Source organism: Varroa jacobsoni, unplaced genomic scaffold, assembly GCF_002532875.2.
Source record: "Varroa jacobsoni isolate VJ856 unplaced genomic scaffold, vjacob_1.0 contig00415, whole genome shotgun sequence".
NCBI classification, from domain to species: Eukaryota; Metazoa; Arthropoda; class Arachnida; order Mesostigmata; family Varroidae; genus Varroa; species Varroa jacobsoni.
Window position 1 is genome coordinate 54,592 of NW_019214462.1, and position 18,973 is coordinate 73,564.

An 18,973-nucleotide genomic window follows, 5' to 3' on the forward strand; every position below is an offset into this window, starting at 1 on the left:
TATAATTACGAATATGTAGTAAATACAAATTGTGACGCGCGATGAAACTGATTAGAAAAGATGAAGATTTCTATCTTAAAGAGACGGAATACATGGGCCATTCAGTTTTACACAGTACCTCGGGATTTATTTCTTTAGAGTAGTCACTTCTATCAATGAGTTATGTTGTTGCACGATGCAATATTGTTGAACGATATTTAGTACATGACGAAGCTGGCGACATTCCGGAGAATCTAGTTGTCCAATGCACTATTCTTCTTCAACACAGGCAATAATTGCAAAGTGCTTTTTTTTTCCATACTTCCGAAATACGTCGTTAAGAAACAAATTAGTTACCAGCTTCTCACTTGACCCTAACTATTTTGTCGATAAGTCCTAATTGAACATCTTGGCAAAGAAGCGGTAAACGCTGCACAGACCATTGATCATCGCACTGGAAGCACAGATTCTGTCCGTCGTGGTCATCTCTGCCTTTTTCTGTTCGCAAGTCTTAAGTGCATTTTCTAGCAGGAACGTCATTTGCCAGCATACCACTTGGGCGCCCAACACAAACGAAAATGCGATGGCAGCAGCGATTAGCGTCGCTAGACTCCAACAGGAATTACTTAAGTCGTATTCATTGAGCGTTCGTTCGGAATGATCCTGTGCCAAGCTTGTCGTATCACAACTGCTGCAGAAATATTTGATGCCGCATTCGTTAGACTGGTCCAACGTATCCGCCGTACACGAGTTTGGGTAATCCAAGCAGATCGTGACGTGCGAAAGTCCCTTGTCAGTTCCACTTTGAAGTTCCATGTCCGTAGAAAGAACAGAACCTGGATTTGGTGGGTACTTGGTGAATACACGAGTTATTCGAGATCGTGCAGAATATTTCGCTACACAACAGACGCTGCTGCCCAATAACTGGTATTCCTCTGGTGCATTTGCATCAACACCAACTTTAGTAGACAATACGTTTTCATTATTCTTTCCATGCATCGTTTCAACTATTCGGCGAACCGACAACTAAGTGATCGGCCTCCGCCTACAATCAGTACAATTTATCTCGAAGCCCAACAGAATAGTGTTTTAGAACGGGAGAGTGCAGCCGCGCCACGTTCCGTCTATTGACTAAATTTGGAAGTGGGTTATACACAGTCGTCCCTGCGATCGACGACAGAAACACTTTGTTAAACAAGTCGATCAATTTTGGCGTAATGAAGAATGTACTATAATTGATACGACATAGGCCTTTCTAGCTCGCTTATAATTAGTTCGATGGCGTGGCTTCATTTGCATTTCACGATAGAAGCCTCAGTTCATAGTAGCACTCATTTTATTTAAAATACTAACTTTATCTACTCACTAGGAGCAATACTCTCGTATCGACCATAAAAACGTCTAGCGCGGGTAGGCCTTTGAACTTCAAGATGGCGTTGAACCGTTAGCGCCGCCCGTTTCAGCAGTCACATTCGTCTGTTGCTTTCTACTTTGCTGTTTTCAGCCGAATATGTATAAGAGAATATGTTTCTGAACTTCATCGCGCTGATCGTCGGCTAACTCGTTAATCAATTTGGTGATATACTGGCTGAACACAGATCCAAGCGAGCTTCGATCTTCAGGCACTTGTTGAACGACGACAATCGAACTCTGCGAAAAACCGCTTTCACCCTGAATTCCTGGTAATAAACGCAAGAACATACTACTTAATAATGAGACAACTGGCTAACATCAGCTGCGCTTTGTGATAATACAGACATGGCTTTAATGAAGACAACAACCTATGAATGCTTGTACCTTATGCTCTGTCTTGTTTGACATCTTCAAGGCTAACTAAGCAAGCTTTAAAGCACATCTCAGAGTTTCCGTTCATGGAAAAATCTATCCAAGTCTAAATAAAGTACTGATATGTGAGTGATATGTAATCCTCCTAATTAACCTTTCGGTGCAGCGTGAACACGCCGTGGCCAGTATTGAGTATTTACACTTTATGGACTGTACTAACACGCATCACATGATTTAGTTAATATGGACTCGTATTACGTACCTTTATTTGGTTGGATCACTCTGACTTTGCCGCCGAGGCACTTTTCAAGAGCTCGATTGAGAGGGGCACATGTATTATCGTTGGAAAAAACTTGATCCATGACTTTGAAATACGGTGACATTTTTGCCCCTGGTACATGTTTGTTAGACATTAGCATCGCCTTGACTGCCACGTGTTGCTTTCGCATGAACTTGACTTTATTACCAACCTGTAATCTCGCTCACTGAAAAACTTGAAATCTTTCAAAGAAGTTTTATCGTGCTGAATGACAAGATTCTTTAATTATAATAAATATAATTTATTGTTATTTATTTACTGTTGTGCAGGACTTAGCGATGTTAAGCAGTCATGTTTTATAACCGGCTAAGACATTTACTCAAGTAAAGACATAAAATTGTTTAAAAATTCAATTGCTGCCACGAATCCAGCTAACAGGTCAACGTAGCCACACTAGCTTATTAACGAACCCGTGTTGATAACGATAATCGATATAGTGCTCAAGTTACGAAAGCACAGAGTGCATCATCTAATGACAGTAGCGTCTCATTCTTCTTTGTTTATTTATATTATTTAAATCTTATATTTAAATCACACACACTTATGCAAGATATGCAATTCGTCTACACAGAACGTTAGCTTTTTCACCTGTTTGGCCGTTACGGACACGCCTGTCCTGCTGTGGACTTCTTCAGCCACCTGTTTATGCCTACACCAGCTTCGTGCATTAAAGCCACATAGCATTCTACCAGGACCGGGATCAGTTCCGGAGTCCACATAAGTTTCGGCGTTAGCACCACCTCGATGGTCTTCCTCCCCCGTAAGATTCCCTGCTCACAAACTTGAAACAGTGGCAACGTATGCATCATTCAGGTTCCTGTCATTAAACCAGCCAATTATCGCGTTTCTCTTGTTTCAATCATGTCTCTTTTGTAAAATACGGCCAGTAAATTACGAGGCAAACAATTAAGCTATATAAGAGGTCTGTTACGGGAAGAATAAATTTTCCTAGCAACGTGTATTTCTTAGGCAGCAAACTGATGCTCTACGAACAATCGTAATGTTCTGAGATCTAATCTCACGACTAGCTGAACATTCCTTCACTGAGAAACGGTACGTTATTAAACAACTTATTTTGAATATTTTTAATTAAGTGTACCAAGTCTAGTCGTTTTGTTCGTGTAGCATGTTCTTCTTAAAGCTTCGTAGAAGGCAGATTTTCGGAACTAGCAAATAAACGCACCAGAGTTTTGTTTCTGAATGAGAGTCGAAACTATTCTCGGAGTTGTTGGTGGAGTCGAGATGGTCGACGCTGTCGTAACAGTAGTGTTTGTTGTTAGTAGAGTTGTTATTGCAACTTTTGCGACGGTAGATGTTGATGGTGCGTTTAATGTGGAGGTTTGGGTTAGATCTTGAAAATGCTGACTTTGCGAAGAAGTCGATGCTTGCGTGACTTGTAGTTGACTTTTGTGTGGATCAAGAGCCTGGGCAATGGCGGCCATGTGTGTGTGAGGACCAGCGGCGGCCTACGTATGAAGAAATCCTAGTGCATTTTGGGATATTAACGGAGCAGCACACATGCCGGCCGCGTTTCCACTGTCAATAGCTGGAAGGAAGTAAGAAATGGCTTTTTTCGTGTAGATTTGTTAATACCACTATAAACTATCTGGTTTGTTTTAAGGTGTAGTACTTCAAGACCCGCTGCACTTAGGATTTTGTAAACTACTGTCGAATGAAGTCCAAAGTTTCGACAGAACTATCGCTTCTTAGCAACAAAGACAATTGCACTACGGAGTCATCACATCATCACTTATTGCATTGAAGTTATGTTGCATCGCGTAAAATGTGGTTAACGTGATCTGACACGAGATAGAGTATTTTATAAACACAGAACTAATCAATAGTAAGCGTAGGTACTGACGCATGTCCGATGAAACAAATTTTATCTGCGTATTAGAAAAGGTTTAGCAACGGTAATTTCGTAGGGAATAACGTGCCCACATAAGGGAATTGATGACTCATATCTCTTATAAGCTCCGCTAAATTGTACCAATATTGAGATACTCACAACGAATTTCAGCTTGACTTTGATTTTTTCTATATACTATGGTACCTACATTTAGTCCGGCTCCTTGATTGCATCTTACTTAGATTTATTTTCAGGTTCTTACCACGTCATGCCAAGGCCGAAAATGCATTTTTGTTGCAAAGTGATTGAGATGAATTCTATCGCACGTTAAAGGCGTGCGAACTTTTTTCTGTGAGTTCAGTGTGTTCTCTAATGCATGCAATATGCCACACGAATTGAATCCTATTCAGCTGATCCTCTAATTATAGATTTATTTCTTATGGATTGAAAGAAGATATATTACTAATTACGGTTAAATACTCTAACCAAGTTACTCTTCGTATAACAGTTTCGGCACTTGAAGACTCCGTACACGAAAGTTAAACTTAATAATACATACAGCATCAGTATTGCTGACGTGCCTATCGCTATTGTGTTTGTACTGTATCGTTTATGCTAGAAGCTTGAACTCAAAAAAATCATTTCTAAGCTAAGCACAGTATGCCGTCTTCAGATACAAATTTGAGACGGAAAAGGATAAGAAATATAAATACAAAACACATAATATACCAACATGTTTGATAAGCAATCTGACTTTATTGTAACAACATTTGTCCCGCTTTGCGTCTCTCATACTAGCATGGGCTTATTCAGACTATCAGCCGTTCTGCATCATATCTCATCTGGTCAGCCTGTACGATTGTAATTAAAAGGTCCCTATAACGTCCATCTTGCTATGATGTTACAAAATCGTTCATATTCAGTACACTCCAAATACAAGCCCTGTATGAATCATCACTATCGACTACTTTTTTATTTCCATTGGTATACACAACTATATACAAATAGCACTTCAGATTGATTCTCATCATCCGCCATCTTAAATTGTCACTTCTATTGTCTGGCACAAATTACATAACTTCCTGCAACAAATAAGGTATCTTTCCAGTTATCGTTCAGTAACGTCATTGTTGAGAAATCACGAACCTTGATAAAAAAAAAATAAGCGCTTGGAAAAGCGGTTTTTCTCTAGCTAAACCAACTCATACCATTCAAATACCCAATTATTCAATTTTAGTCTAGTTTAGCTTTTATCAGCATTTCTACTCTAGTTATTATCCAAACTCAAATTTATTTATTGGGTAAGTATTAGAATACACATTAGCAAATACCTTCATCTGTTGGCTTCGCATTAATTTCAATAGAAATTATTAAATTGTTATTCCGTCTTTTTTGTATTAATTACATATGTCGCTCGGGCCCGATACAACAAGAGACCGCTAATTGCAATAACACCTGAAAACAGTCATGCAAAATACTCGAAATTCACTATGCCAGAAACCAATATTTGTTGGGATAAGTTTTATTTATCTCTAATATAAAGAATGAATTTGAAAATTAATTATCCCGAAAAACCTACATCACACCCAAGTGCAAGCTGACAAAATAGTAATGGAATGGTAGAAAATGATTTTAACTTTGAAAAAATACACGAATAAGATATGGCTTGTTGATAATTTACCAGCCCTTGTAAGGCATAGTATAATAGGGTGTATGGAAAAATGAAGTCATGTAATCATATTATAGCATAAGAAGACATCAATATGATGGTAGATATATATACGTATATGTATGTACTACTTAGCAAAGCAGTGCTTTTAAATTTATACGCTTTTAAGAACACTGTTGTAGTAAATACGTTTCATTTAGTATCTTGATAAGGTCTCTTTATGCCCTAAGCGGAAGAGGATTCAAAGACGTCACTTTACAGTGTTGAGTTCAGTCTTAATGACAGAATTCATTTTAAGAGCCTGCCTGTCTATATGTGTATGTGCTGGTAGTGGCAATCAACGTAACTGAGCCTTTTCTGGCCAACAATCGTAAATCTAGTCTCAACCCTTAAGTATCTCAAGTACATTGAGTCCCCTTACCCCTTTCGGGTTGCCACACGGATAAAGTGCCACAATGCACATGGGTTAGAAATTGAGCAACCTAAACCACTTATATGTATCTTTGTCATAAGCGTCTACGTGGGCCAGCTCACGTATATATTGACCGCTAATGTAACTTGCGCACTCTCCACCTCGGCCATATTGCAAGAGCGAATATGATCGCCTGCAAGACAAAGCTTCCCTGCTAAATGATGTTGATGATGAGTTCGCCAAGACGATATCAATCATCATCTAATGATTATAGAACATGATTGCGGTTGCAGTTACAAAAAGTTACAAAAACTCGAATCCTACACTACTCGCTGGGTGCCTATCCGTATTAAACGTATTAAAGATAAAATCCGTATTAAAGATAAATTCTGACAACAAGTACGTCCTGCTTATTAGAATGAAGTAATGTAGTACCCTAAGGTATGGGAAGGAATATATATATATGTGAAGAGGCACCTAAATACCGTATCTCGATAAGCGAGAGTGAATTAATTGGTGCAATTTTTACAAAAATATGATATCATTGTACCAATTAATTCACTTTCGCTTATCGAGGTACGGTATTTTAGTGCCTCTTCATATGAAACCTGTGTAGGTAATGAGTAAAGCATTTCAATTCAGTGAAGTGGAAAAAATACACACGTATCGTACGTAAACAATTGTACTTCCAGCGTTAGGATTTTTAAGGATGTCTTACAAGATATTGCTGCTTCGTTATAAGCAAGTGCTCGATATGTTTGTTCAGTAGTGATAATGACTAATAGTCCAAACGGTTGTTTCGAATTGGGTTATGTGTTCAGCGACCCCAACCCTTGAGTCAACACACACGCACATACATTATCTTAAGAGGGTTACGCCGTCTTCTCCACCTTTTTTTTAACCTAACCAATAACTACACTTGTTTGTTTGCTTGTTCTGAAAATACAATCCCTAAAAACTAGTTCTCGATGCACCCTTCTATGTGGTGCAAGCCAATGTTATTATACTCCAAAGATAGATTTCGGTTGCACGCCTGAATTATCAAAAATTGATAGTCTACATTATTAGTCTCTGGTGTGTCGTCTGCCGCTTAAATCCAGAGGGCTCTCACATTTCTGCTAGGACAACAATAACGATGACTTTAAAGAAGAACAGCTTCGGGTCACATTTGTATCGTCAACTTTAACGTCGATTAGTCATCAGAATACACGTTTGGATGTATCACCGGCCACTGTGATATCACGCTATCCATAGATAGCTCATCTTCAATTCGTTTTGAATTTATTTGAGCTCTTCGGCATAATAACGTTTCTTGAGGGTCCGATACTTTTTGAGCATATACAGCGCCTCTAACTCCTTTGTCACGTATACGGCGCGTGCAAGTAGAATTTCGATCTGGTGGGGGTCGCTCACTTCCCTGTTCTTCATGAACGCGTTTTTGCAACGATCCCGGAAGTACTCGTAACCCTTTGGAAAGTCTTTGCCGAGATGAAGTAAATTTTTATACACTTGTTTAACCGTTAACGGGGGTGGAGACTGTTCTTGATCCGGAGCAGAATGGCTGCTAGTAAGTGCTCGAGTCCCACCGCGAGGTGTAATCAGGTTCGCCGCGCACAGATGACCGGCGTACCGGCGAACAACATAAGGCAGCATTATTTCACTAACCTCACGCAGTGCCTCTCAAACAAGAGTGAAGGATTCTCACTCTGTTTGTTTTGACTGTTTTTGAAATGAAGGCTTAGCTTTAGGGGTGATTTCCGACAAACCCACATATAGTGGTCCAAAGATGGACCAACACCGTAACAGCCGAGTAGCCTTCTAGCTCCTCGTGTTCTGTTTTGATTTTGTTTCACTTGAGACACTCGGACGAAAGCGCAAAGCAGCTGATAGCTATAGCGTCTATTAAGCGAGTTCCGACAGAAAACCGCGCGGGCGTTTCAAACCTTGTTAATCGGAACCGGGTGCTTCAACATTCATTGAAATCGTCAATAAGAGCCAACGATTATCACTAGTAAAGGAAACTGTTTTTATAATAGAGATTATAACGCAGCCAAAGCAAGCATATATATAAGAAGTTCTATGTACGACTGTGTGCTGCAAGACAAGGAAAAAGTTCTTGTTCCTGGAGCTACACAACAGCGTCTGTGGCCTGCGCGTTCTTCTGCTAGGGCGACATCTCGCTCACTCCGTGTGAACAGAGTAGAATAAGCAGCAGTAGTCTCAAAAGTGCACGAGACACGGCGACAGCGCTTATCTGTCAACGATGTTGATCCGTGGCCAGCCGATAATCAGCCGTAGTCGGTAAAGGACTGCGCGCAAGAGGTTGATGACCCCTAATGGTCATAGTACGTCGGTATGGTAAGCGCTGGCTCTAACGCTTGCCACTGATGAAGCTCACTCGGTAAGTTGAAATTATAGGACCTATCTGAGTATAATTACGTTGATATAAGCTTGCTCAAAATGCCATCACACGTTGTTCTGGGCACCATTTAGTGATGATATAATAATTTTATTTATGAGGAAAATAATGGAACTGGTTAACATGGAAGCACTACATTTTCCGTGGATTCGAACCCAGATTTTTGAAAAACGTTGTTTTCCCTTTAAATTTTGTACTGTATGATAAGAATTATTCGCTCTATTTACCATGACAATAGTTGGTACTACGTGATTTCGCATATCTCTAAACAAGTTGGACTGAAGATTCCGAAGGTACTGCCGTAACAAATAAGATGCTTCATAAGATTCTTGGAAAATTATTTGTTATAAACATTAGTCCAAATATTACCAGTTTGACTCATAATTTCGCTGGTAAGTGTTGAAAATATTACTTATTGAATGGCCAACACAAACAACTGTCACTGGGTGGTCTTTAACAGTCTGTTTGGTTTTTCGTTTCAGACTCGCCTATGGTTGTGTTGTGATCGACATCTACTGCAGTGAACCTGTGGGTGTTCTCTTCCGCACTTACATCCGTCTATGGTAGAATTAAAAGTACGAGGTTACTTACGAACCTCGTAAAAGAATTTTCATGTTTTTAGTGTTTATATTTGATGCCATTTATAAAAGGTGCATGCTGTAAGGGGCTTAACACACGTAGCTATAGCTTATAACTAGTTTTAATGTGGAAGTTGCCATATCTGTGTGTACACGTGTAACAAATTCAAGATCGAGGTGTCGGTCCAGTAGCAGAACTATCTCAGTTCTCCCTAATCAGCTCACTGACCAGAAAAACCTGAAAATGAGCAACAGGGTACCCCGTCGTATCTCAAGTGACAGCGAGCCAGCTATACCTGAACGAAAATTCTGTGCTTACATGCATAGGGTATGCCAACAACCACGAATCGCGGGTAGAAAATATTGCTTACGACATGTACTGGAGGACCGCGATTCGCCTTACCGGCAATGTCAATATGTCCAGCCAAATACCCAGAGGAGATGTCGCTATCCTGCAGCAAAAACTGAACGACGTGAATATCTGTGCAAGATACATGTCAATAGGACGAAATCAGGCAAAGCTAAACGGCCAATGACTCTAAATGAAACACCGTTTAAAGTATTCGAATCTCTTGAAATTTACTGTCAAAAAGCCGAGCATAACGCCCAAATGGCTACAACATCGAGATCGACGTTAAAATTTTTTGATCCAGATAGTGACCAGGAGGCACCACTAATTGAGAATTGCTACATCTACGATGGTGACAGTGATGCTGAAAGTGTTGACGAGGAGATGACAGATTTCAAAAAACACGCAGGTGTATTTACGGCTGAAGAAGCAGCAAGAACTACAAAGGAAAAGATGTTGCGTCTTCAACAACTGTATTTGGATCAGTTTCACCGATTACGATACATGTACAAGGAACGTAGAAGAGATTATTTGTATCGACAGCAGTTTGAGAAACCACATGTGGGTAAAGACTTCAATAACCCTCGAGACGAGCGCCTCTATCGACGTTTTATTGCCTATAAGAACTATCGGCGAGTGCACGGACAAGAAGCTACCCTTAAGCACAAAATGAAGGTAAAACGCAAGGCTCAGGCGGATGGCGTATCTTACCCTTTGCCAAGAACTTCCTGCGAGACATGTAAAGCACCGGATTGTGAGGAGACTCTCCTTCCTTTGACATCTTTCTGTCCTTCTCATATTTTGTTAGATCCTGATCAAAAACTTTTTCAAGCATGTAAAGAAGAAGGCTGCAATGAACCAGTTCTAAGAGTCCGCGGACGTGAACACTGCCCGGAGCATACTTCATTCGATGTCGACGCACTTCAAAAGCTGCTCGAAAGTTCGCTGCCTGAAGGTGTTGAGGTAAAGGAAGAGCCGCGTGAATTCTTTGATGGAATGGACGATGTTGCCGCGCTTGGCCTCGACGCTATAGAGCCTACAAACCTTTTTGGTCTTAACCAAAGTGGTATGTGATACTTTGTATTATTTGTGCCGTTTAAGAATATGCGACGCTTTTTCCTAAAGGTTCCTATTCAGTATTCAGCTCTTAATTACCAACCACGCTTCCGAATATAATTTAAGTTATCAAATGTATGATTAATTTAATATTTTTTATATACGAATGATGATCGTATAGTGTATAGTATGTTATGATGAGGACGGTGATGATAACGGACATCTGGCATTCAACAATAGGAATTTCTACAACGGGTGAGGCAGATGATGATGAGTCAACAGATTCGGCGATGTCAGACGATGGTTTACCAACAGACACTGCTCTATACGACGACGAAATGCCCCTGTCGGTCGCTGGCTCCAGCAACTCGAGAGTTCAATCAGATGCAACCTCATCGCTTCGGGAACCGCAGCAACATCATCAGCAACAACATCAAGAACCTAGTCGCGAAAATCCGCAGCGCGGCCCGGGGGTTAGTGCTCTTGGACATGGAGGGGGAGTTAGTACAGCTGCGAGCGTTAATAAAGATACCTCCAACTTTGAGGCTTTAAAGGGCCGTTCAGTTCGAATAGTCGGTGGGCAACAAGTACAGTTGCAAGTGACGCGGCAGATGTCAACCGCTCTGCAAAGTGCACCAGAATACATTCTTGAGAACCATGGTGCTGGGCAGACGTAGTGATATCAAAAACTTTTAATGTAATTACGCGTAACTAGTGTAACCACAGAACTCATGTTTGTTAAAAGCAGGGCATTATCTACAAACCAAAAAAATATATATTAGCCTGCGAGATTGTAAATACTTGCTATACCGATCTGAATATGTGAATGCACTATTTGTCTTTGTTGGCGGGGTTGTCGAGGATAGATAATGTTATAAGATATATCGTGGTCCTCGCAAAAAGTCGAAATTAACATAACAAAATTGAGTTTAAATACATTACTATTATTTTTTTCACATATATGTGTATAATAGCCTTGTACAGAACGACATCAGATATGCTCTTCAGATGGAGATGCCTTATCGAAGAGAAATTGATGTTGCCGCTTTTGACAAATATTATGTGAATAAATTCTGCTGCGACGATCCCTGTGCAGTGATTTAAACACACGATATACTCTCTAAATTAATTGTAAAAATTTAAGTCGAGTAAGATAAGGTTTTTCTTATGGTCTGCAATGAATAGAAGTTTTACCGGTAACTTTGATAAATGCCGTCGTAGCTTAATTCAAATTAATGGCATGCCGTCGTAGCTTAATTCAAATTAATGGTGACGACGACGCGGTACAAAATATATAATAGTACATTGCTTTGTTTTAATGTCAGAATTTTTATAATCGAGCACTTATTTCTGACATTGCGCAATACAGATGGATATCGAAAATAGATATACACCGCAAATAATATCCCAAAACAAGATCTGTTTCTATTATATTCTATCCAAAAATGAAAAGCATACTCGCACACTTTTATGAACCTGATCACACGGCATCACTTGCAGCCGCACAAGATTCAACTGTTGTTTCGTGTTTTCCTCGATGAAGCGATTAACTGTATCAGCCCTCTTGAGATATATCAGTCCAATATTATAACTGAGTATACTGAGTCCAGTGAACGCGTCAAGATTAGCAGTCAGCATACAAAACGATATATTTAGTGTGAAGTCTCATTAAGGAATGCCGAAACCTTGATATAGTTATCAAAAGTGATGTTGTGTAAATTAAGCTATAGATGGAACTTGTATAGCATGCAGATCAATGATAAAGGCAACAAATTGTGAGTGCTGAGCATATTCTAAGAACGAACCCTATTTTCTTGTTAATGAAAACTGATATTTTTTATTTCACTGATATACAGAAAAAGACCACCACAATTAAAACTTTTTGTATATTAGAACAAATAGTGCCTCCCGTTTAAATAACTTGTATGTATGCTGTAATAATAGCATTGACTAACGTTTCTATTGCTTGTTTAACAGTATTTTGAAATTCAGTAATGCAGTTTATTGCAAATTCATGTTAATATGATACAAATAATGCACGAAGAAAAAATTTACCAATTTTTGAGTTCGACAGTAGTTATCCACGACCTATTTTCAAGTAATCTGATAGACATAAATTTTCCTACATGATACAGAAACCATTTTTGACATGTCTTGTTGCGCTGTTTAGTTCGTTTGTAGTTTCGATTTTATTCAATATGAACGGGATTAAGTAATAAGCAGGAACCTCAAAAGAGTAAACTTTAGCATCATAGCGATCACAGTAACTGAGTCCATTAAAGAAACATAAGAGATTTCTTTTCTTGAAAGAGATAAAATTGCGCGGCACCAATACCCCGGTGAAGGCTTATTTAAGAAAACAATTTATATTGATTAAAACAAGATTGGATACAAAAAATATTCTTTTGTGTACCGTGACGAATACAACAACAAAATGCTCTTCCAAGTGTTACTTTTTATAGATTTAGAGTATCGCATTGTAACTAATATACCTGTAATAGTATGAACTGGAGGCGGTGTTGAGGTACCTAGGAGAGCACAACAATGGGCTGTATTGGCACTGACTTTGGTCAACCCGCCTTTAAAGCTACCACATAAGTCGCACACATACACCATTTGCTGAGCAAAAACGAACGAAAACAAATAAAATTGATTATTCGGTTATTTTCGAAACCAGATTCGTTTTCAAGTAGATAAATGAAAATAAAATGTGCGTTAAAAGCGATTCTAATTAGTCTAAAAGACACCTCGCAGGGGCCACCGAACAGCGCTATTCAAATCTCCTCCAATTGGTGCCTCTTATTATTTCTATTTGTTATATTTTTAAGACCATCAGTTATTTTTTTCTGCGAACATATCCTCAGAACCACCTCTACATTATTTTCTTCTGTATAGGATTAAGAACTGACCCCTTCTAAAAGGCCCAACCAGAGCCGGTCTCGTTGGAATTAAATGGAGTTCTTCCAACAAACCACTAAACCGGGATAGCATTTATCTGTCATAATAACAATTTGCTCAAGTGAAATTTTAATAGCGATGAACGAATCCTCATGATTACCATAGTAACGCACCTAAGAGATGCGCATGAACCACCCAGACTATGTCCTGCTCTAACTGGTTGAGAACCTAGAAGCTGTTTAATGATACGGTTCTCTTACAACTAACGACCTTTGACAGGCTGGCTGTCAACAGCAAAAAATCGTGACTCCTTTAGAGTTTGAAGGTACAGCATAAATAGGCTTAAGTCGCATATAAGTAACATGACAAGGATACGTTCAGGGTAGATAAATGTGCATTGTGTATCAGAAAGTGCCAATCATCCGTTTCATGATTGCGTTTTCTCTTTTTACGGTAGGAGAGGCCCTATGATTGTTATTGCTAAGTGCTCGGGAATGCACGTTTTAAGTATTCCATTTCAAGTGGGTTAAAACAGAAGGTTTGTATAGCATAAAAATTTGCAGAAACAACTACTAAGCTTAGACAGTGACTACCAAATTATTAATACTGCTGAAGGCTGGCAGCAAGTAAACATATGCAATAGATATATAAGCGAAAGGTGCGGATTTTCGCTTTGAAAATTTCTTACATATATTATTTAATATTTAATACGTGTTCGGTTGTTAAGCTATAAATGATATCTATTTCTAAAGCAAGGCTTTTTCGCCGGCACAAAATATCAGTAGGGTTATAAGTGTTTCTATATGTCCTGAAACCTTAACTTTATCCCTTAGAAATCAAAGTAGAATATGAACTCACGAGTGTCTCAAAGTAGCAAGTTGAAGTACCAATTCCTACTGAGTAAAATTTTTTTTATATAGTCCCGCTAGCACGACTGCAGCTCCAGGGATATCTTCACCGGTCGGATACTCCGAGGACCTGTACCTTAAATGTTGTTCTCGATATCATTGCTATAAACATACCATTTCAGCAGCAGGTTTTATGTCGCCAGATGAATATGAAGCCATAGACAAACATAAAAGTATGCCGAATTATCTTAATAAAGTGAAAAAATTCAATTCTACACAATTTCAGGACCTCTCCGGGAGAAGGGTTTAGCCATTCTCGGTAGACGCCAACCCATCCGACAAATGAAGACAATTATATTACTGCCAAGAGAAAATTTCATCTTTTCTGAATACTAGATCTACTTCGTCAGCATCGAAATACTTTTAAAGCAAAAAGATTAAACCATTCGTGTATTGTTCTATGAATTTGTTAATTTTTAACCTCAGACTTAAAGCTACAAAGTCGTTAATTGCTCGATCCGATCTTTCGCTGCTTTTTCTTTCCCCCTTTCCTTTAATTGGAAATGGTTGCCAGAAATGGAGGGTTCGTTTCGAACAAGCTAACCCCCCGCCAATATCCACCTCAGTGGCGGGTCTTTCTCAAACCGTTAAAAACACCTAGATTTGTCTTTCGAATCCGATAAATATAATAGGCTTGTTTGGTGCTGTTTTAGTAGCGCTACGTAACGGACGTGATTCACGCGTGTGTATAGAATGGAATTTTACTGTTGTGCTTAAAGATAAGCCAAATTTCGACTGATTGATAGATTCGCGCCGTTGGTGCCATTTAAATTTAGCGGCGTCCGCAACCGCTAGCTCAGGCGTTGGCCGGTTCAGGGCGCTCAAAGCGCTCACTCCGTTGGGGCGAAGCTCGCTGTCACATTGAGCTCGGTCGTTTTCAGCGGTTTTTAGAGTCTTCAACGTGCGGCTTTCAATAGTCATTAAAAATGCGTGAAATCGTGCATATCCAGACGGGGCAATGCGGAAACCAGATTGGTGCAAAAGTAAGTTTTACTTTCTCTAGGTTTAGACGTGGTAGCGCCAAGTTGCCTTCACTTTAGCTTAGCTTGCATTGAGAACCCATCCAGACTACCCATTTGAATGGGTACAACTCATGGCTCGGTTGGGTTGCAACTATGGCTGGCACTACTGGCCCATGATACAGCTCGAAGTAAGCTTTGGGTGCAAATCCTTTTAATGCCAACGAACTGTATTTTAGACTCATAAGTCACGCATGAGCTCGTCGATTATTCAAAAAGTCGAGACGTTCATTTTGACCTGCCAAGTCATCAAAAACCCCATCCGATTTTCCAATTTTTCTATTACATTTATTTCACCTGTTTTATATGATTATACATAGTCTGTCCTTTATACGAGAAATTCAACTCTCCCACCGGAGCAATTATCTTTATGGGCAGGCGATTCTAGAAATTGTACACGGGCTGCTACTTTTGACGTTAGGCTTAGCTCACTAACTAGTAGTCGCTCTCTTGGTCATGTTCCGTAGTTTGTGCAGTGGGGCGGGGTTTGTTTCTAGGTCATTCGAACCAATTGTATTACATAGGCGAGCAAACAGTCACTGTTACATTTTAATTTCTATAGAATTATCTAAAAACTACCAAACAATTGCATGCAAACATTTTCTTTTAGGCTTTCTTGGGTCAATATATTAGCTTCTTCTTTTAAATTCATCGACCAAGAGCTAGGCTACATGTATAACATGGAGCTCTGCTGAGATGCCTGATTGGCGTGATTAACGTATCGATCGACAAGAGAAAGAAACAGCTCCTGCTTATTACCCAGTGCTTAATGCTGACTTAAGTATTTAGGGAGTACTTCGACAAGACAGATTAAGAGACTAGGGCGTATCGTGTTAAATGCCCTTTAGTAATAGTAAATGCAGCCTGGATATACGCAATGTTCGAACTTAAAGATGAAACTGCATTAATATTAAAAGAAACTTTCGAAACGTGGCGATTGGATACTACAGAACGTGTTTTCTATTTTTCATCGCATTTTGAATGTAAAATATGATTATTAGATTAGGTTTGCAAAAATAATTTTAAATTGTCACATTATCTGCTGTACATTAGGTGTCTTGTAAAGATGCTATAATGCCTAATATTTCTTCTGTTCAGTAAGTTGCGCTTAGCTTAAATCTAACTATACAAAATACTGTCTTTGAAATCCCTTCAGTTCTGGGAGGTAATTTCTGATGAGCATGGTATCGATCCAACTGGTGCCTACCATGGCGACTCTGACCTGCAGCTGGAGCGCATCAACGTGTATTACAATGAAGCATCCGGTGGCAAGTACGTACCACGGGCTGTGCTAGTTGATCTCGAGCCAGGCACTATGGACTCTGTACGGTCGGGTCCTTTCGGACAACTTTTCCGGCCGGACAATTTTGTGTTCGGGCAAAGTGGCGCAGGCAACAACTGGGCTAAGGGCCATTATACAGAGGGAGCTGAATTGGTCGACTCCGTTCTCGATGTGGTGCGCAAGGAGGCTGAGGGCTGCGACTGTTTACAAGGCTTTCAGTTGACTCATTCGCTAGGAGGAGGCACTGGCTCAGGAATGGGCACCCTTCTCATTTCGAAGATCCGCGAGGAGTATCCAGACCGTATAATGAACACTTTCTCTGTCGTTCCGTCACCTAAGGTTTCCGACACGGTTGTCGAACCCTACAATGCAACCCTCTCTGTGCATCAGCTGGTGGAAAACACGGACGAGACTTACTGTATCGATAACGAAGCCCTTTATGACATTTGTTTCCGAACTCTAAAACTGACTACCCCGACGTACGGTGACCTCAACCATCTAGTGTCAGCGACAATGTCGGGAGTGACCACTTGCCTACGTTTCCCAGGACAGTTAAACGCCGATCTCCGAAAACTCGCCGTTAATATGGTGCCGTTTCCTCGTCTACACTTCTTCATGCCTGGCTTTGCGCCACTGACGTCTCGTGGTTCGCAGCAATACCGAGCTCTTACCGTTCCCGAGCTTACACAGCAGATGTTCGACGCAAAGGTGTGCATGTAATTTCAGTTTAACTATGATCTATTACATTACATATGATTATACATCGTTCTACTATGGATGCTATGGATGATTCATGGGAATTCAACGTTATCCGTAGATGTTTGTATTTGGCATGCTTTGACATACTTCCTAGCAAGATTATTGATGAGTTTGATTGCTTTTCGCTGCAATTTCGTTTTTACAGAACATGATGGCTGCGTGCGACCCGCGTCATGGCCGTTACCTGACAGTGGCTGCGATTTTCCGTGGCCGAATGTCCATGAAGGAGGTGGACGAGCAGATGCTCAACGTCCAAAATAAAAACTCTTCTTACTTCGTCGAATGGATTCCAAACAACGTCAAGACCGCCGTATGTGATATTCCGCCCCGTGGACTCAAGATGGCGGCTACTTTCATCGGTAACTCGACAGCCATCCAGGAGCTGTTCAAGCGAATTTCTGAGCAATTCACTGCCATGTTTCGTCGTAAGGCTTTCCTCCATTGGTATACTGGCGAAGGCATGGATGAGATGGAGTTCACGGAGGCCGAGTCTAATATGAACGACCTCGTGTCGGAGTACCAGCAGTATCAAGAAGCGACCGCTGACGATGAGGGTGAGTTCGACGATGAGGAAGAGGAGGTCCAGGCCGAGTAGATGTTGACGGCAAGGCGACAACCGACTAGCGAAGAAAGGGAAGAATTTCGAATTAAAATTTATGACTACCACTACTACTACCTGCTACAGAAAATGCGAGCTAGGTGCAAACAGACCCCAAACCAGATTAGTCCTACTAATCCGTCGAGCTGTAGCAGTCCCCGTGTAATCTGTCGATGTATCTGGTTTAATGGGGGTCGCCTTTAGGAATAACGTCGCGCTTTAAGCTGTTCACACAAGTATTGTGTTCAAATGGTCTCTGTACATATACAAAGAACGTGTTGGATGCTAATACCTCTACGATTCGATCAGCACGGACTGGTGCTGGTAAGGTTCTGGTAGAATACGGGCCAAAATTTTTTCTGGCCTTTTTCAACCATCTCTCTATAATATCGTCTTCGTCTGCTAATTTATTACGATTTTGGCGACCGAGCAGATTTATTTCACGAAATCTAAGCAGTCTCCAGACAGCCGTCGTGGATTATCCTAAGGTAAAAACTAAACAGTATAAGAAAAGCGAGGGTGATGAATCTATATTATATTATATTATTACTAAACGATCAGCCTTGATTGAGTTGACCTAGGAACGGCGAGAGCTGATTCCATCCTTGAATGACCTCAACAGTGAAAAAACGACCGAAATATGACCTAAAATAATACATTCGATTTGTTGAACGCATTATTCATGTCTTCATTTACTAGGCACGTAAGCGTTCGCTGTAAAGGTAATATATATTTATTCAAACTCTTATTTCGCAATCATAATTTGTTATATGAGTAATATAAAAAGGGAAATTGTGCATCAGCAACTGGTGCTAGTGCTTGTTTTAATACTAACGCTTAGCGATCATGAACGAACACACACTTTTGCTTATTTGCTTTGGATAGTGACATTAATCACATTAACAACGCAACCACGGTTAAATTTCCTTTAGAAACCATAGGCCGAAGCAAATATGTTAGTTCCAGTTACTCAGTATCTGGCAACAAACTCCACCACGATGTAAAATATTTACATGAGGCTATTGATGGGAAGTTCAGGTAAAGCTACGCTATATTTACCTTTACTTGTTCCGTTATTACAATCCGTTATTTTG

General features: G+C 40.1%; 4 protein-coding genes across 12 annotated transcripts; 2 read left to right on the plus strand and 2 right to left on the minus strand.

Moving 5' to 3' along the window:
- Nucleotides 1-100: 100 nt before the first annotated feature.
- On the minus strand, nucleotides 101-3,613 carry LOC111271192 (uncharacterized). Of its 4 annotated transcripts, XR_015315235.1 has the most exons (4): nucleotides 3,267-3,613; nucleotides 2,672-2,864; nucleotides 2,027-2,249; nucleotides 101-1,658 (listed from the first exon to the last, which is right to left on the minus strand). XR_015315235.1 is itself a non-coding variant. In XM_086972829.1 (3 exons), exons 2-3 carry the CDS (start codon nucleotides 2,211-2,213, stop codon nucleotides 1,480-1,482), a joined length of 366 nt encoding a protein of 121 aa, XP_086828955.1. In that variant the 5' UTR covers nucleotides 2,214-2,249; nucleotides 2,672-3,613; the 3' UTR covers nucleotides 101-1,479. The 4 variants fall into 4 exon arrangements, 3 of the variants coding, with proteins under 3 accessions (XP_086828955.1, XP_086828953.1, XP_086828954.1); XM_086972829.1 differs by having other exon boundaries at nucleotides 2,672-3,613; XM_086972827.1 differs by having other exon boundaries at nucleotides 2,027-2,864; nucleotides 3,267-3,591.
- Nucleotides 3,614-4,658: 1,045 nt separating this feature from the next.
- On the minus strand, nucleotides 4,659-14,964 carry osi (electron transfer flavoprotein regulatory factor orsai). Of its 6 annotated transcripts, XM_086972834.1 has the most exons (3): nucleotides 6,732-8,129; nucleotides 5,264-5,387; nucleotides 4,659-5,014 (listed from the first exon to the last, which is right to left on the minus strand). In XM_086972834.1, the coding sequence occupies exon 1, from the start codon at nucleotides 7,664-7,666 to the stop codon at nucleotides 7,295-7,297; it is 372 nt and encodes a 123-aa protein (XP_086828960.1). In that variant the 5' UTR covers nucleotides 7,667-8,129; the 3' UTR covers nucleotides 4,659-5,014; nucleotides 5,264-5,387; nucleotides 6,732-7,294. The 6 variants fall into 6 exon arrangements, 4 of the variants coding, with proteins under 4 accessions (XP_086828960.1, XP_086828959.1, XP_086828958.1 ...); XR_015315236.1 differs by lacking the exon at nucleotides 6,732-8,129 and adding an exon at nucleotides 14,336-14,964 and having other exon boundaries at nucleotides 4,659-5,387; XR_015315237.1 differs by lacking the exon at nucleotides 6,732-8,129 and adding an exon at nucleotides 14,172-14,329 and having other exon boundaries at nucleotides 4,659-5,387.
- Nucleotides 8,307-11,520, plus strand: dgt1 (KAT8 regulatory NSL complex subunit dim gamma-tubulin 1). The gene is made up of 4 exons (XM_022851841.2): nucleotides 8,307-8,414; nucleotides 8,915-8,960; nucleotides 9,182-10,425; nucleotides 10,656-11,520. Exons 3-4 carry the CDS (start codon nucleotides 9,255-9,257, stop codon nucleotides 11,090-11,092), a joined length of 1,608 nt encoding a protein of 535 aa, XP_022707576.1. The 5' UTR covers nucleotides 8,307-8,414; nucleotides 8,915-8,960; nucleotides 9,182-9,254; the 3' UTR covers nucleotides 11,093-11,520.
- Nucleotides 14,965-15,051: 87 nt separating the features above from the next.
- LOC111271210 (tubulin beta-4 chain) lies at nucleotides 15,052-18,555 on the plus strand. The gene is made up of 3 exons (XM_022851873.2): nucleotides 15,052-15,204; nucleotides 16,397-17,230; nucleotides 17,427-18,555. The coding sequence occupies exons 1-3, from the start codon at nucleotides 15,148-15,150 to the stop codon at nucleotides 17,874-17,876; spliced, it is 1,341 nt and encodes a 446-aa protein (XP_022707608.1). The 5' UTR covers nucleotides 15,052-15,147; the 3' UTR covers nucleotides 17,877-18,555.
- Nucleotides 18,556-18,973: the final 418 nt, after the last annotated feature.